The sequence below is a fragment of the Vespula pensylvanica genome, chromosome 2 (assembly GCF_014466175.1).
Source record: "Vespula pensylvanica isolate Volc-1 chromosome 2, ASM1446617v1, whole genome shotgun sequence".
Taxonomy (NCBI): Eukaryota; Metazoa; Arthropoda; class Insecta; order Hymenoptera; family Vespidae; genus Vespula; species Vespula pensylvanica.
In genome coordinates, this window is record NC_057686.1 from 969430 (window position 1) to 988793 (window position 19364).

At 28.3% G+C, this 19364-nt stretch overlaps 3 protein-coding genes across 9 annotated transcripts in view; 1 reads left to right on the forward strand and 2 right to left on the reverse strand.

The window, feature by feature from the left end:
* Window positions 1-66: 66 nt before the first annotated feature.
* Window positions 67-4304, reverse strand: LOC122626919 (mitogen-activated protein kinase p38b-like). 2 transcript variants are annotated; one of them, XM_043807503.1, is made up of 10 exons: window positions 3598-4304; window positions 2876-3005; window positions 2737-2795; window positions 2506-2647; window positions 2271-2433; window positions 2127-2198; window positions 1089-1168; window positions 803-881; window positions 497-670; window positions 67-412 (listed from the first exon to the last, which is right to left on the reverse strand). In XM_043807503.1, exons 1-10 carry the CDS (start codon window positions 3699-3701, stop codon window positions 333-335), a joined length of 1083 nt encoding a protein of 360 aa, XP_043663438.1. In that variant the 5' UTR covers window positions 3702-4304; the 3' UTR covers window positions 67-332. The 2 variants fall into 2 exon arrangements, with proteins under 2 accessions (XP_043663438.1, XP_043663437.1); XM_043807502.1 differs by lacking the exon at window positions 1089-1168 and adding an exon at window positions 1487-1566 and having other exon boundaries at window positions 3598-4303.
* A 547-nt stretch (window positions 4305-4851) lies between these two features.
* On the forward strand, window positions 4852-13602 carry LOC122626918. Its single transcript, XM_043807501.1, has 14 exons — window positions 4852-5432; window positions 6672-6869; window positions 6966-7331; window positions 7596-7845; window positions 7932-8083; window positions 8180-8427; window positions 8511-8681; window positions 10776-10996; window positions 11095-11169; window positions 11245-11500; window positions 11578-11715; window positions 11793-12079; window positions 12171-12263; window positions 12369-13602. The coding sequence occupies exons 2-14, from the start codon at window positions 6676-6678 to the stop codon at window positions 12480-12482; spliced, it is 2565 nt and encodes an 854-aa protein (XP_043663436.1). The 5' UTR covers window positions 4852-5432; window positions 6672-6675; the 3' UTR covers window positions 12483-13602.
* Window positions 13603-18446: 4844 nt separating this feature from the next.
* The window catches only part of LOC122626920 (ion transport peptide-like), a 47532-nt gene continuing 46614 nt past the window's right edge, over window positions 18447-19364 (reverse strand). For all 6 annotated transcript variants that reach the window (XM_043807507.1, XM_043807509.1, XM_043807508.1 and 3 more), the window contains one exon: window positions 18447-19031. Coding sequence is in view for 1 of the 6 variants with exons in the window: in XM_043807505.1 (XP_043663440.1) it covers window positions 18920-19031 (112 nt within the window). In the remaining 5 variants the exon portion in view is untranslated. The remainder of the gene's footprint in view (window positions 19032-19364) is intronic.

Genomic DNA, 19364 nt, shown 5'->3' on the forward strand with positions numbered 1-19364 from the left:
TTTATTTGAAATATATTTGATAAATTATTATTGCACGTATTAGGAATGAATTTTTATAATGCAATATTCCAGAAAGTATTAGTGTTTTTATCATCATTTAACTCTTAACTTAATAAAAATATACATTTTATCTTTAATACTTTGCATTATCTATGAATTATATACACGGATATTCTTTTATATATATATATACATACATACATACATACATACATATATACATATGTATATATGTATATGTATATATAAAGAATTACATATAATTTAAATTTTCAATATTAGTATTATCTTACAATGTGCTTAAAATTGTATTATCCTATATTAGTCAAATTCTACGTAGCTGCTTCAATTGTCGACGATAGCGCAGGTAATGTTTGAGGTACAAAATTGATCACTTCGTGATAAACAAGTTCTACAAATTATAACGTTCTTGATAAATTAGTAAATATTACATTGTAGCACGTGAAAAAATATTTTTGAAAATGCATTATATTACCTTTCCATTTTTCAACAGGTAATTCCATATCCTCAAAACTTTGATCATATGGTAACGAAACTGGTTCATCAGTTGGATCAGCATATTGTGCGAGATATGGATGAGCTAATGCTTGTTCCGCCGTAATTCTCCTTTCAGCATCTAATTCCAACATTAATTCAAGCAACTCTATTGCTAAAGACAAAGTAAATAATATTAATTATTACGATTGAAAATTTTCATGTCAGTTGAATCAGACATAGATCGGTGCTTGTTTTGATACAATTTAATTTTTTAAGGCAAATATTATTTAGGTAAATATAATACCTAAGGGATTAGCACCGCGAAATACATCTTTAAAATTTTTCTTCTTCAAGGGTGGTAAACTTTGTATATAGTTTCTGGCCTGTAAAAAGAAATTTACATCGATTACCACTTACTTACGATCCGTTACATCGGTCCATATTTTAAATTAAAAAGTAATCAATATCATATATATAAATGATGAATAAAAACGATACATATCTTCGTTTGTATTATAATTACTATAAAATTTTTAAATACATCCAAATGTTATGACAAATTAATGATTACAAAGAATTCTTTAATTTACCTCTTGACTGGTAATTTTGTTCAAGGTTTCTTCTGTGGGCATACCACAGAGCACAAGAACTCGTGTTAAGTGGTCAATGTCTGCTTAGCGTTAAGGTAAGTTTGAAAGCATAATTTACTTGAGAAATATATTAATAAATTAGTTTCGCGTTCGATCGATTTCTACTTCTAGATACATGCTAAAAAAAGTTTCCTTAACAAAGAATTAGTTAGAGGCATGCAAATGGCATTATAATTTCGTTAAAATAATTGCTTTTAATATTCACAGCATGATTTTGCAATTTATATAAAATGTAAATTGTCACAATTTGGGTGTTAAACAATGATAGTAAGGCATATGTTTAAAATGAGAAAATTTATACACAAGTGCTGTACTGGAGGAAGATGAAATCGACTTACCGATTCCGATGATATTTTTTGCATAAACTCATCGCGTGGTGTACCCAGTATTTCCATTATTAAATTCAGTTGATGAATATCTGCTCTTGCTAAGGTTCCACTAAACTTTTATTAAACTTACTCGAATAATAATGTTAGATTAAGCAGTTTGATGAAAATTTCCATAATTAATTTTTTTATATATATATTTAAATCAAAGATTCCTTTGTATTAATCCTTGGTACTACGTTAAATGAGAAAAAATGATGAGAAAAAAGATAGAAAGAAAATGAGAGAGAGAGAATGAGAGAGAGATAGATAGATAGATAAAGAGAGAAATGAAAAAATATATATATATACTGGTATAAAAGCAAGTGCAGCATATTATTATTATTATTATTATTATTATTATAATTATATTACGTCTAAATAAGCTACGTAGATCCTTAGCAAAAAGCATAGCTTATAGATTAGGCACATTGCAGCTAGATTATATATGAACGATATTAGATTGTAAATAACAACACAAAGACAATAATAAGGGTATTTCTCTAGAATGTTGATGTTAGTAAAGGCGATTAAATGTTATTGACAAAAAGCGAAATCTTACTTAAAATAAATATTATGTATGATAGAGTGAACAATAATTTGAAAGGGATACGATCTGTTCCTGGAAATAATGTTCTTCCAGTAAGTAATTCTGCCATTATGCATCCAACTGACCAAATATCAACTGAAAATTATAGAAATTATATTTATTTGTAACGTTTATAGAAAATGATAAGATAAGTTTCCTGAAACTGACCTGTTTGATTATAATGCATCCAGTTTAACATAATTTCTGGAGCCCTATACCATCTGGTAGCAACGTATCCTGTCATTTCATTCTCCGTAGGCCTTGCCAAACCAAAATCTAAAATCTTTAATTCGCAATCTTCGTTTACAGCTATGTTTGATGGCTTCAAATCCTATGAAAAGTAATGATTATATTATATACATTTTTCAAGAATTATCTATTTAATTAGATATAAGAGTCTTACCCTATGGATAATACCCGCAGAATGAATATACTTCAAGCCTCGAAGAATTTGATATACAAGAAATTGTACATGATCGTCGGATAGTTTTTGCGTTCTGACAATGTTATTGAGATCTGCTCCCATCAGATGCGTGACTAGGTACCTGCGCGAATAATTTCTTATGAAATTACATTCAAATTTTCTCATAACATTTAAAAATTATAAAATATTATTAACGATAAGAAAACTTACACGTGTTGAAAATCTTCCAACGACGAAGACGGATGGAACACGTCTAATAGACCGATTACCTGCAAAATAGAACGATATTAATTTTACATGATATTAAGAAACTTAACTACAACATACATAAACAAATTTATTTACTTACATTTTCATGATTCATATGTTTTAACATGCGTAGTTCTCTATATGTACGTTTTGCATGTACCGCTGACTGAAAAGGCCTAGCTAATTTTTTTATAGCAACTTTTTGGTTAGTCGTTGTATCTACTGCAGAACTGCAAATTTTAAAGAAAAAAATATAAGATCTAATGCGTTATTAAAAATGTAAATTAAAAAACCCTAAATTTTTCAAGAAGGTTATAATAGATAAAAGTTTTAAATAGAATTCTTCTATATGTTCGGCCAATGAAAAGTATTGTCAAATAATCTAATTATATTCAGCTTGCCACTAAAATAGAACATTCGTACGATGTTCTAAAATTATTTGTTTATTACTTTTCTTCTAAAATACCTTCAATACCAAAACAAAAAATGTAACATTTGACATGATTATAAAAAAAAAAGAAAAAAAAAAAAAATTAATAAAATATCAAAAACGTCAAAATAACGATTGATTCAATTTAACATATATATCATTGATATATTATCATTAATATCAGAACAGTATGAAAAAAATTCGACAATTATTTGTCAAAGTAAAGATTGCAAAAAAAAAAAAAAAAAGAAAAAGAAAAAAAAAAGATAAAAAAAAGAAAGAATCTTTTGAAACAATGTAATTATTCGCGTTAATGATCATTCTACAATGATTTATCTACACGATCATTGTAACATATATACATATATAATTATTTAATTTTTTTCGCTTACCAAACTTGACCATAAGCTCCCGAACCTACGGGAGTAAGCATTTGATATCGTTCTGGTACCTCCCATTCCGTCCTATTGATTTCAATTCTATGAAACTGTGGCATGCTACAAGACTTTTTTTAACCAAACTTTCAAGTTTATGATAACGCACGACGACTACGTGCACGCACCACCACTATTACTACTACTACTAAATTACTTACTATACACGAGAAAAAAGTCAATAAGAATGAAGGAAAGGCTTGAAATAATGACACCAGTTAAAAGATTTAACATTTAAAGATAACCCGATCATTTCCGAATCATTCTAACATTAAATGACGATTAATTTCACGATACTTGGAAAACATCGATGTTCGATCGATCGTAACATATCGATTCAATAGAAATTTTAATCTTAACATGTTAATTTCCACTCACACACATATTATATATGTACTACATACGCCGAACGCGAAAGGGGAAAGCTCTTTTAAAAGATCGATTAACGTGATCGCATATACATACAGGTTTAGGCTTATTTTCGTCGAAACAAACTAGAATTGGCCCCGGTTAATAGCCAATGACAAAAGAGATTTATTTACTAACCAATTACGAAGCTACGAAAGAAGTCAAAAATCACGACAGATTAGTGAAAACGTGAAACGATCGTTTGCTTGTATATTCATGCGAATCGACTAAAACTGTATATTAATTTATTTTTTATTACCGTCGCACACAGTAAATAATAACTTATATCGATAATTGTTACAATTTTATTGAGAGAAACAATTTTATCTGTACGATTAAGAAAATCTATAACAATGTAAATTTCAGACGAACGTTAGGTTAAACTTGACCTAGTTTTAAATTTATCCGTTAACGGCGCCACGATCGATTACTTCGTGCATAGATATATTTCATCATACATGTATTGCAAAATCGACCAAAAATATATATTAATTATTTTCTATTACTATTCGTACGATAAACAATAATTATTGTCAATAATAATAATTATTATTATTATTTGATTTAGAGAAACGATTTTATCGATACGATTAATAAAACGTGAAATACGAAATTGACAAACGTTAGATTAAATTTTGATGTAGTTTCAAATTTGTCCGCTAGCGACGCTAAGATCGATCACTAGGAATATATATATATATATTTCATCATATACGACAGATAGTTATTTGTTCGTTCATATCACATTTGTTGTTATTCGTATGAGCAAAGTAGGAAGCTTATTGCATTTTAATTAGAACGAAAGTATTTCGAGCTTGAAGCATACACATAACCTTAATAATTATTAACAATACCGTCTTTATTTTCTCTTCGAACGTTCTATATCCTTCTTCCATATAACATTTAATGTAATACGTCGAGTATTTACGTATTTAACGGACACATGACTCATATATGGGGGTTTTTTATACAAAATTTACGTCATACTCCTTTGCGCGACAGTTTTATCTCTTCCTTCCCCCTCCACTCTCCTTTATAGACCCACTCTTACAAAATATGCGGTGCGCGCGCATGCACATGCACGAGAAAGAGAGAGAGAGAGGGAGAGTTTGTCAGTTTTTCATGCGTAATTATTCTCTATCAAACGTGTATAAATGAAACAGAGAAAGGGAAATCTCTAGTCTAATAGTTTTAATTTATATATATTTATATATATATATGTGTGTGCGTGTGTATGAATATATATACTCCGTAGTGTACGTGTATATGTTCGATATCAGTGAACTAATTGTGTAAAATGAACCGCGAATTTTAGTTTTCCTTTTTTTATATATACGTGTATATATTTTTTTTCTTTTTTTATAAACAAGAAGTTATGTTCCATTGTAAGTAATTATATTACATATAGTATGCGTAATTAGATTTTCTATGCGATATTAAATTCGTTTGAAAAGAATTACAATTTCATAGAAGAGATCTAACCAATATATGTCTACATACATACATACATACATACATACATACATACATACATACATACATATAATTGTTATATTTATTTACGAGATGGCGTTTGTAGTTGCTATTGGTAATCAGTTTTTAACGGATTAAACTATTTAAAAATACGGCTTATCAGTTGAAGATCATGCATGCGATACGTACGTGTATACGATAGTATGCAAGAATAAAAAAATCAAGTGGATTAGAATTTTTTTTTTCTTTTTTTTTTTTTTTTTGGAAGAAATATCATGGGAGGGTAGATACTATAATTTCATCTAACGGAAAGTTCCCAGGAAATAATGCATTGAAATTTGTATTAGTCCTTTCTTTTTTATTTACTTATTAATTAATTAATTTATTTATTTATTTCGAGGATTTTTCTTCTTTATTTTTTCCTTTTTCTTCTACCCCCCCCCCCTCTCCCTCCCCTCTTTCTCTCCCCTTTTTTTATTCACATTACACAATAAAAAAAATTTTTAATTGCAATATAACAGATAAACGGAATGTGACGTTATGCAATATCTTTTTTATATTCGTCGTCGTAATATTTTTTAACGAAACGAATAGAATATTTGAGAGAATATTTTAATTAACGATCATATATATATATATATATATATATATATATATGTATATACATTTATAAAGATTTTGATTTGATTCTGTCATGTGTAAAAGAAATTTTTCAATGTATTCAAAGTTTCAGATATATTCTATATTTTGAATTGATATTATTAATTAATTAATTTTTGTATAGTTCCTATTGCTAGATACTTTTTATTTTGGAGGATTTTCTGAAAATTTCATTTCTGAATCATAATAAGTAAGGAAAGAGAGAGAGAGAGATAGAGAGAGAGAGAGAGAGAGAGACAAGACTAGAAATAGGAATTCAGTGAGAGGGCTGTTTTCCCACCTTAGTGGAGGGGACTATTTTTAGCTATACTTGGACATATGCTTCTGTTAATTCAAGCCAAAGATTTTTGGTCTACTCCGAGTGTGGCTTTAGTACAGTACAGAATTCTAAACTGTATATTTTGTTTTAATTTAAATATTTAGAAATAATATTAAGTTATTATTATTATTTGTCATTTATGTAAATAGATTATTATATCATAACTTGGCAGGAAAATGGAAAGTGAACAGCATCATTATGAATTACGGAGTAGAAGTAGATCTCGTTCTCATACACCATTGGTTTTAAATCGTGTCATATTGGACACCGAACAAGCGGAACATCATTATGACTTGAGAAGTAAGAGTAGAGAACGATCGCATACTCCCGCAGACGTTACAAACGCTAGAAGATCCGGTAGTAGATCGATGTACGCTTTAATTGTATTTTTATGAGAATAGATAAATAGGATGATTTGTATTCAATGGTTTTTTTTTGTTATTTTCTTGTATCGTTAAAATTTTAGGCCTGGTAGTGCCAGCAAAACGCGCGATCAAAATATGCAGGCGATAATTGAAAACGAACAAGAACCTATATCGGAAATTACATCTGAAAGTCAAAGTAAACAATCTGATAGTTCTGTGTCTGTGACATCTAAAAAGTTAGAACGACGGTCTGAACGTCAGAGAGCTAAACGACAAATATTTGTTAATGGACAAGATGACACCAAAGAAGAAACAAGCTATAATTTGCCAGAACAAGTACGTAAAAGTGTGACGCCACATAGAGTACTCACAAGCGATTATTCTTCGGAAGAAGGAGAAAGAGAAGATTTGCCAAGTAGACCGGGATCTGCCTATGAAATATATAAACAAGCTGGAGAATGGTGGAAGTAAGTAAAATTTTAAAGTTACTCTATATTTTGATCTATGCGTGTTTGTTTGTGTTCATAATCAAGAAGGATAACTATGTTTGTAAACAAGTATTTTGTCATATGAGAATATTCCATCAAAAAAAGGAAAACAAGAAATAATTCTAATATCGTTAAATTGAAATTGTCCTCTAAGATACAAAAGTAAACAAATCTCTATCCGTAAACTTTCTTAACTTCGTCTATATTTTTCCAAAAAACTATATACTTTTCTTGTTATTTCAGCAAATTTCCAAAAACAGATTATACGTATTCACAAAAGTCACAATGTCGTTATGAGATAGCGCCAGGTATACTTGCGATGCCTAATATGTCCAGACGTTCAATACATTCAGATGGCAGTAATAATATCGGTAGTACAGTATCAACCAATCAGGAAAGTTTGAGGCAATCGTCTTTAGCTACATCTGAAAGTGGATTAGGTGACACTGTAGATTCTTCTGGTCTTAAAGATACAATTGATCAAAACCTCATAGTAAGTTTGATGGTATAACGTTGCCTAAATTCTCAAATATCGATCTAGGAAATATCTAATATATTGTTTCTTCTAATGCAACGCAGACTATAGGTGATTTATCTGCTTCATCGCACACCAGTGTTTCTAATTTTGCAACGAGATCAACAATGTTCAAAAAAACACATATCGAACAATACACGATGCATAGAGAAGTAATTTATACAAAACCTGTAGATTCTTTAAATGTCCGACAAAGGTTTGTAATTGATTTTAAATATAGATAAGATGAGATGGTATATCTATTTTAATAATCCAAGTGATATTTACATTTAAGAAATATTATTTTGACTAGGTACCCTTTATGGGGGAAGACGTCTGTAGATTATGATGATACTCATAAATACGATTCTGATACAGAGTTAAATGAAATCATGCCTTCAACCTCAATTAAAAATACTCAAAGATGGAAGGTCACGCAACAATTTTTAAGATTTAATACACTTATTGTAGCTTGGTTTCTTAAGTCGCTTGAATTTCTCAAACTTAGAACGTCCAGAAAAAGAGAATATTATACTCATCATGAACGGATTCGTTATAATGGTATCGTTATTTCTTAATTACTTCAATATATTATATTGAAAATGAAATAGAGCAAATCAACGATGTTTTTGATTTATATGTAGAATCATATTGGAGCAAACCATGGTGGTTTATCGCGCGGTCTATTTACTTAGTTTTAATCAAACTACTTTGGTTTGATTGTTGGATATTGAGCAGATTTTCAGGTATAAGGAAACGTATATTTGGATCCAAAGTTGCATGGATTTCCATAATTCCATTACTTCTTTTGGCTGGTAAGTTTTTCATTAATTATAATTACATTTTGTTTTTGAAAACCTTCACTTAAAATTTTAATATTACATAAAACATTAATATTCTTTCGATTATCCAAACTAATAGTTTTTTCATTAGCGTCTTTCATGGAAGAACACCAGAAAGACAGGTAAACCTAGACTGGCCTGCCTCTTCGTTTTGTTGCAGGTGCTTACTTCATGTTAAAGCATTCCTTTATCTGCCTGGACTATCTACACAATATTCACTATGGTGTCACCGAGACGATTTATTATATTTTTGATGAAATTGCCAAGCTAATGTTATCTGTATACGAGTTCTTTTCAAAATATTTTACATCCATTACATATTATTTCATGGAACATGTACCTAGTTTGAACGTGTCTTTGCCAGAAGTACCTAGCACTGTTTGGGATTTGATTTGGTGATTAACTGAAAGTTACATTCACATAAAAAACTAGGGCCTTTTGGGCACGACCGTAAATGCATTAAATTTTCAATTTGAAAAAAGATTTGATATCTAGAGATTTATCACAACATATATCTTTGCATTTTATATCAATCTAAAATTGCAATGAATATAATTACACGTGATATGAAAATTCTCTGTAAAATTTTTGTTTGTACACTTTTTCTTTTCTTTTTTCTTTTTTCTTTTTTTTTAAATCAGCAATAAATTTTTGGTTTTGGGATCATCATTTTAAAAAGCTTCAAGCAGACACTTTTTGTAATGATGATTCCATAAGCCATTCCGACGTTGCGGTCGTGCCTAAAAATGTTTATACGTTTGTCAGTAAAAATGTACACAAGTTTAAATTTGCTGTTACTGATTTCTTCACATAACTTACTAGTTTTTTTTTTTCTTTTTTTTTTTAACATTTGCTTGCTTGTAAATAATGTGTTTGCCCAACGATATATTTTTACAATACTTATTTGTTAACATTTTTTGAGTGTTTGGGGCATTATCTTATATTTATCCTATATTTCTTCTTTTAAAAGTATAATATATTTTTTCTACTTTTGTTGTTTTCTTTTTTCTTTTTTCTTTTTTTTTTCTTTTTTTTTTTTTTGCATAATATTCTATGTGTCATTTGTTGCTTATATACTTCTGAAGTATATTTTAGATAATATTTTCATTGATTGCTTTACTTCTTTGTTTTTGAATTTATTTAATTATGTTTGTTATAAATTTGTATAAAAAAAAAAAAAAAAATTATTTATCGATATGTACGCCTATAAAATAGAGCACTTAATTTATTAATATAATTTATATGTAAGTATATATATATATATATATATATATATATATATATATATATATATGCATTTTCTTGCTATCCTCAATTTTGTTGATTGAGATCTACTAATACCTATAAATGTTGCTTTTATTTGATTTTTCATCTTTAATTGTTTAATCAATTTTAAAGATTTATTTTTATGCTGGTGACAAAAAATAATGATTATTATATTTCTGTAATCGTCTTATTATTTTTGTATTAATTAAACAAAAGTAATAATATTGACTTTCAGTTAATCATATTGTAAATAGTCTTATTCCTTACATGGTTTTTATGAAGTCTCCGTGTAAGCACGTTCATACTTCATAAATTAATTTTTTTCCATGTAACGTAACAGTGATCACAATAAATAAATGAGTTTGTATAGAGTGAGATAACGTCATGGTGTCACTTATGTGTTTTTTTTTTTAAATTTGTAAAAAAAGAAAAATTACATATGTGATGGGAGAAGGATAGAAGGAGGATAATTCAACTGGTGATAAGGCGGAATTTCTTACAATTAGCCTCAACAACTTGGGCATGCAAGCGATCAATCATCAGATTGGTGAGTTCCTTCGTCTATCCTTCTCTCAGTTACCGTATTGGATTATGCATCAGTCTCTGTTTTATTAATTTTTTAAAAATAATTATTGTATCACATAAAAAATTAATATGCAAAGATATCAAATTGTATATATCAAATTTATTTTCTTCTTACCTTTGATACCAATACTGTAACTAGAGAATGGAGTAATAATTGTAATATATTCAATTGTCTGTTTTTAGGAAATTTTATCGTTACCATAAACATTATTGCAGGTTATTGGAGTATGCCATACGTTCAATCATTCCTTTCTACTTTCGAAGTTCAAACGGCAAGTAACAATGAAATAAATACAATATTAGAAAATGTACAAAGGCTAACGCAAAAAAGTGCACAAAATGATGAGTATTCGTCTAGCGACTATAATTTAAATGTAATAATCAATAGATTAAACAACAGAATTACTGAACTGGAAGAGAAGGATTCTTATCAAACTGTAAATATATTTTTTCTTTTTAATTTATTTATAAGAATTAAGTTATATAATAATAATTCATTTATAAGAATTAAATTATTTCAACTGTATATTTTTAGGAGTACCTAATAAACATTAGTCAGATGTTGCAAAATCCAAAGGAAAATGAAATCGATGTTTGGCAAAAAGTTAACGTAAGTGAATGATAATGTCGATACGTATATGTAATTCATACGATCAAACTGTAACTCCAAATTTTATTCTTTCAGGGAAAAATAATGGATATAGAAGATAGACTAAATAATCTTAAAACCGATACGAGTAACGTAGTTGTGGAACTTCAAACTTTGCGTGAGCTTTATTCGCAGTTGAAAATTTGTTGTGATACAAATAAACAGCTTCTTGTACCTGAAACTTTACGCAAAGAGATTGATAATATCTTAGGAGAATATTTGGGAAGTATTGTCTCTAAAAAGGATTTATCCGTGATCATTGAAAAATTAAAAAAAATACCTATGGATAGAGGTTTGTTAATAAACATTTTTTTAACTAAATGTATAAGACATCGTATCGTTAATACGATTTGTACAAAATAATTATAGATGATTCGATTGGTGCTAATTATGTCATTAAAGAAGATGGTGCGTTGGATGAGAAAATTCTCAAAATAATAAATGATAGATTAAAGATATACGATGCAGATAAAACCGGACGTGTAGATTATGCTTTGGAGACGGCAGGTGAAGTTCATTGTTGTAAAATAAAATAATATTTTCATTATATTGATCTTTATGATAATCAAACATCTCATTTTTAGGAGGAGAAATTATTAGTACACGATGTACTCAAACATATGGCGTAAAATCAAGGGTTTTAAAACTTTTAGGTCTTACAATTTATTCTGAAAATAACAATCCTCGAACAGTGATACAAAGAAATCCGATACAACCTGGTGCTTGTTGGCCTTTTCAAGGTTTCCCAGGATACTTGTTGATAAAACTGCGAAACTTTATTTATGTAACTGGCTTTACTATTGAGCATGTAGCTAAATCTATATTACCGAGTGAAAAAATGGAAAGTGCACCACGTAAATTCAATGTTTGGGTAATTTACATATGTATTTTATATTCTCCTCTCTTTCACATATATTTTTATATAACACATATTTATTCACGCATATGATCGCATCTCGTAGGGTTTAATCGATCAAAATGATCCCGAACCAGTTATGTTTGGTGATTACGAATTCACAGACTCCGACGAGAATTTGCAATATTTTCCTGTACAGGTAAGTTGAATCTGTGAATTTGAGATTGAAAAAAAAAAAAAAAGAAATAATAAATTTTTCATATATTGCATATATTCATTCTTTTTTTTTTTTGTTTTCATACAGAATACACAGATAGTAAAACCATACGAGTACATAGAATTAAGAATTCATAGCAATCACGGAGAACTGGAATACACGTGCTTATATAGATTTCGTGTTCATGGTAAACCTGCATAATTATGTAAAGATAAAAAGTATATAAAGTTTGATCATCCTTTCATGAAACATCTTATACGATCTAACGATATGAAGATAGAAGGTGTGATAGACAATTCAAACTTGACGCGTGCCTTTTTATAATAAACAACCTATTAGGAGGAAAGAATTAGAAGAAAAAGAAAAAAACGCTTTCCACAAATATCATATTGTCTATATATATATATATATATAAATATAAAAATTAGTCTATTGCATTACACAATGAGAGAACGATTAGTCATTAATGAAAATATTTGTCAAGTATAGTATACATAAAGATAATCATTTTTTTATACGTCAAAGAATATCTCCTCCCACGACACAATACTACAAAGAGAAAATTTCAATTCGAATGTTATTCATTATTCTAATCTTTTTCATTTTTGTTTGTTTGTTTGCTTTTTTTTTTTTTTTAACTTTGTATATAGAAGTAAAATGAAGAACGTTCCAATTAGCTAGTATATAAGAAAGTAGATCTCTCCTACTACGTGTTCATTTGAAGAAAGAAAGAAAAAAAAAAAGAAAAAAAAAAGAAAAAAAAAATAATACAGAAGAAAGAAAATGAAAAGAAAAAAAAAGAATGTAGCACAGATTCGTGACACGTGAGTCAATTCTCTTAATTAGTTTTTCTTCTCTTTCTCTGATTCTAGTTCTTTACTTTGTAATTAATGAATTTTAAAAATGCAACACACTTCATGAACGCATCTAAAAAAGCCTAATAAATCATAATATTACATAAAATAGAATGAAACAATCTCTCTATTTCTATTTCTATCTATCTATCTATCTATCTATCTATCTATCTATTTATCTATCAACCATCACTCTGTCTATGTTTCTGGAAAAAGAAAAAAAAGAAAAACATGTTTTAAATTAATATAAAAAAAAAAAGTTGAATTATTTTTGTAAGAGAAAATCATAGATAGAGCAATTCGAACGATTCTTACATACCGATGATTTCGAAAAGAGTTTATGTGTAATAGCATAATGTTCGAAAGTTACCTAAAGCCAAGAGAGATATCGTAGATTCTACAATGGGAACGTTTATATGACAGTACAAACTCTACAAGAAAATGAACATCTATAGAAAAGAAAAGAATACGTACTCTTGCAACTTTCGTTTAATAATCCTTCGAGAATAAATAATACAAACGCGTTTGGTATCAACGAGTTCGATTAATTAATATGAATTATGTTTAAATAGAAATTTAATGTATCATAATATTAACACATATGACAGTGCACAATGTTACCATCTTGTATACATTTGTAACTATTTTTAAAGTGAACAAAAAAGAAAGAAAGGAAAAAAAGAAAAGAAAAGAAATAACAACGGATTATACCATGTAATAAGAAAATAATTGTAATTAACGATGATCGTGTAAACTTCCTATCTTTTTTTAATCAATTTGGACTTGCCCTTATGAACAACATACAAACATTTTTATTAATACTTTGTTGTAATAAATAATTTTTTCACGTTTCGATTCGTAAATACGTACGTACATACAAACATATATATAGGAAGTGTTAATTGAATTTTTTTTTATAGGGCATGGAGTACTTAATATATTATTTGATTTGACAATTAATAATTTTCAAATTGAGTTAGAAAGATTGGAAGTGTTTTTTTTTCTTTTTTTTTTTTTTGCCATTGTAACATACGATAACTGTGTATGTCCGCATAAAAGTTTTTGAGATTGATTATTTAATAATTTTTGTGAGTGAAAATAAAGTGAAAAAAAAAAAAAAAAAAAACAAGATATAAACAGAAAGACAGATTGTTTTTATGAATAAAATCATCATTTCATATACGATTCGGCGATTATGAAAACGGTGGTCTAAGAGTACATTATTAAAAAAAAAAAAAAGAAAAAAAAATCATTCATTGCAAAATTAATTCATCTAATTAGATCATTGCGACTACGACTTGCAAAATATCAATAAATCAATTATTTCTTTTTTTTTTTTTTTTTTCTTACTATTATATTTTCAACGAACAAACTTCATCGCTTTCGCATAATCAAACTTCGGCTCGTACATTGCATATTTTATATTGTATATTTTAATTTCTTAAATCACGTTTGATTTTTTAAATTAATCGAACAGGGATAAAAAGGAGAGAAGGATGTATATATATATATGTATCATATAAAAAAGGAAGAAAACGTTTGTCATTTTGGACTGATACGTTTATTAACGCGAAACAAGTATAGTTTGTAGATATACTCGTATTGTGTTAATTGTACATTGGGTAGACGATCACGTGTAATAACACGTATAATTATCTCTTTTTGTCAGCATAGTTATATATATATACATAGGGCACGTTCATGTACGCAAGAATGAATATACGTGAGTATGCATGCACATAATATACATAGCATTTTATATACGTATACATTCATAAATAATTATTTTTTTTTTGTTTTCTTTCTTTTTCCTTCTTTTACAATATCGTCGTTCTTTAAAACATTTCCGTAATCATCGAGAGTATACACATACGTGTATATATATATATATATATATATATATATATATACACACACATATGTATATACATATACATATATCTTCTAACAAAATTTATATGCATCCTGGATTGCGATAAATTGGCTGCTGATTGCTGAGAGGCGCACTATTATTCGCATAAGCGAAGAAGATTACATATACACATACAATTAAAAAAGAAGTCATCTTGAAAAGTTTCAGAGTATTCGTCTATTCGTATAACTAATAATAATAATAATAATAATAATAATAATAATAATAATAATAATAATAATAATGATAATAATATAATAATACAATAATAATAATAATATTAATAATAGCGTTATAATAGCGATAATAACGATGATGTATGAGATGACGATGAACAGAAAATATCGATTAAAAGAGAGATAGACATTGAAACGTAAAAATGTTTCGAGTATGAGATACAGATGCATACTTCGATGAGAAAGTTAGGAAGAAAGACAGAGCCTCTACGGTCGTCGAAATCACTCGCATCGATGACAAATCAACATGTTTTCTGAAAATTCGGACTCGCCTTGTTTGCTTGCTTGCACTTACGATTCGTTTTCTTTTCCTTTTAAAAAATGTATTTTTTTTTTTTTTTTCTTTTTAAATCATCAACAATTTAAATATCAATAATTTTTAAATGCTATGTAATTGATAAAAACATATATATATATATATATATATATATATATATACACATATTTCTTTTTATCTCATACACAAAGGCAATTATTTTTATTAAAGAAGAAAAAAAAAAAAAAAAAAAGAACAGGAAAAAGAAATAAAAAATGATAAACGAATCGCTTCGCAAACCGAAGACCATCTTTCTTTCTAATACCTCTAATGAAATAAAGTAAAACAATCTCTCTTGTGATATATTTTTTTGACAATTTTTTAACGCAATTATATATATATATATATATGTATATAATGTTTCAAGCAGAGAGAGATTAATAAGATCTCAATGGAATGTTAATTAGAATCAATGGAGTAACTTTGTTGGATCACTTTTTAATTTCGATCCATTCCGATCCATCACATACAAACATATATAATATATATGCACATGTACACGTACATCATCGAACTGCGATGATCGGAATCGGTCGGTAACGTAGATCCATCTTTTTTTTTTCTTTTTCAATTGTCGATTTTTTATTATATTTAATATCGTACTATTGGAATCTAATGGAATTATTCGACATTAACGAAGAGGGTGTGAAAAGGATCGAGTGAGGAAAGAGTAAAGGGTTAAGAGAAGGGTTAAGTTGAGATTACAAGTGGGTGTTGATATTAAGGGTGGTGGAGGGTGGAGGGTGGAGGGTAGAGGGTGGACAGGGAACACAAGAATCGAACAAACGCGTTCGCAGAAGATCAACGAGCGGCGGAATGGTTTCAAATACTGTTTTTTGGAATGGTTCGTATCTTTCTAACGCGTCATACTACGCGAGACGATTTGTTGTTATGGTTTGTTGTTATTTGTTGTTGTAGTTGTTATAATTGTTACTATTATTGGTATTATCATTACGTCGGAATTATTATCGCGGATTTTCACGAATACTTCTTCTCGTAAAAGAGAGAGAAAAAAGATTTAATTTTCTTCTTCTTCTTCTTCTTTTTTTCTTTCTTTCTTTCAATTGGAAAAAAAAAAAAAAAAAAAAACATAAAAAATAAAAAGAAGATTTACTTTCATTAATTCGAAAAATAATCGGAAATTTTTTCCTCGTTCATTCCGAGGGATGAAAAAAAAATTCTTTTTTCTCTTTTTTCTTCTTCTTTTGTTTCTCTCAATTGAAAGATAAAAAAATTCTGTTTTCTTAAATCGTATAAAAAAAAAAAAAAAAGAAAAATTCATTTTTCTATCATACACACACACACACACGTATATATATATATTATGGAAAAATAAATATTCAACAAATTCGTTTGTTTTTCTTTCTCTTTCTTTTTTTTTTTTTTTTTTTTGGAAATGAAGCCATCGCGAATACGCGATATATGCGCGCGTGCGGCAATGTTCGATAGGTACACACGAGTTATTAATACTATTCTCTTTCTCTTTCTCTCTATCTCTATTTCTCTCTCTCTCTCTCTCTCTCTCTCTCTCTTTCTACTAAATGTTAAAAAAAAAAAATTACGATCTTAGACTCATAGAAAAAAATAAATAAAGATTTGCAAAAGAGTAATATATAAGAGAACTCAAACAATATGAACTCCTTCATTTACTTGCAATACGTTGCACAGATTATTATTCGTGAGTTCGCCATTTTTGCAATTTTTTCTTATTTTTCACATAATATCTATAAATATATATACATATATATGTATATATATATATATATATATATATATATATAATTTTTCTACATTTATTGTACTATAAAAACAAACGGAACGAGTGAAGATTGATTGCAATCGAAAAAAATTATTATTTTCTTTTTTTTTTTAGGCGACTCGTGGATGTTCTTTTTTTTTTAATTTTTTGTTTGTTTATTCTGTGCAATTATTGTCAGAGCTGCATGTTGCGAAATGCTCATGAACATTATCATTACCTACGTAATGTGATAATAATAATGTTAATCAATAATATTAATTAATAATTATTAATAAAATAATAATAATAATAATAATAATAATAATAATAATAATAATAATAATAATAGCTAACACGATAAAAGGACGAGTTATTAAGTAATAATTAATAATGATTGAACGCATAAAAAAAAGACGTGGCGCAGTGCGCGAGCGCAGATATTTTGTCGACTAGAATTCGTATGGAGTTTTTAACTTGCTGTAATCGTATGGCTCGATCGTACCGTTTCGCTTGATATATATATATATATTTTGTTTGTTTGTATATTTGTTTGTTGGTTTGTTTGTTTGTTTGTTTGTTTGTTTGTTTATTCGTTCGTTTGTTTCTCATTATTCTTCGTATCCTTGTAACTCGTCGAAGAGACTACGACCAATATCAAATATCCTAATTTCAATGCGATTCGCTGACATTCAAACGAGGGAGAAAAGAAAAAAAAAAGGAAAAGAAGAAAAGACAACAAAATCAAAAATGGAAACAATACATTAATCCATATTAATCATGATCTAATGATCCCGATATTTACGAGAATTTTGATCAAACGTACAAATGATGTAATAAGTACATTCGAAAATTTCATTGATTCGAATAAAAGGGAAGAAAAAGAAGAGTATATTCGTTAGATCGATCTATTCGCATAATATCATCATAGATCCTTTTTATTCTACTTGATCGGGTATAGTTTAATTTACTTCAATATAATTTGGTTAAGTTTTCCTTTTTTTTTTTTAATTTTTTTTTTTTTTTTCAATGAAAATCAATAACACACACACACACACGCAAACACACACACATATATATATACATATACATACATACGTACGTACATACATATATACATACATATATATATATATATATATATATATATATATAAGAGACAAGAAACGAACAAAAAGGAAAGAAAAAAAATAAGGCTAGGGGTAAGTAGCAAAGGGAGGGATATTTGGATAGAGCAAAGTGCGACGATAAAAATTCTTTCTTCGTTGATCAAACGAACGAAAATATTCATTAAAAGACGTTCGTCTCCAAATCGAACAGAGTTAGACTTCCGGTTAAAATATATATATATAAAATTGTTTGTTTGCTATAACATGCAAACCTGAAATCCTCGTGAAATCATCCATGTAATCATCCACGTCATCTTCGTGTCTTCTTATCGTAGTCTCTTCGCCTTCGTAAGCCTACCGTTATTCTTCCTTACTTTCTTCCTCTCTTTCTCTCTTCATTTCTTTCTCCTTCTCTCTCTCTCTCTCTCTCTCTCTCTCCCTTCCTTCCTTCCTTCCTTTTTTCCTTCTTTTCTCGCTTACTTCTTGCGACCGAGGTACTCGACCATCCCTTGGAACTTCTCCTTCTCGTCCTCAAGTAGCAACGCTTGAATGCAGCTCATGAAGTATTGAGTGCCGAAGCAGTCTTGCCTGTTTTAGAGAGAGACAAAAAAAACGGGAAAAAAATTTTTTCAAAATGTTTACGATACGAAACAATCAGGATTAGATCTATATAGTAACAATATATTTTACAGAGAGAGAGAGAGAAAGGTCATTGACTTTTCCTCTCATTTTTTTTTTCTCTCTTTCTCTTTTTTTCTCTTCTCTCTCTCTCTCTCTCTCTCTCTCTCTCTTTTTTCTCTTTCTCTCTCTTTTGTAAAGGTCAATACCGATTGTTAACGAATTATCTTCCAGCTTTTTTGTTTCTCTTTCTCTTTATATTGTATGTTATTTAATATTCGATATTTTTTCTTCCCTTTTTTT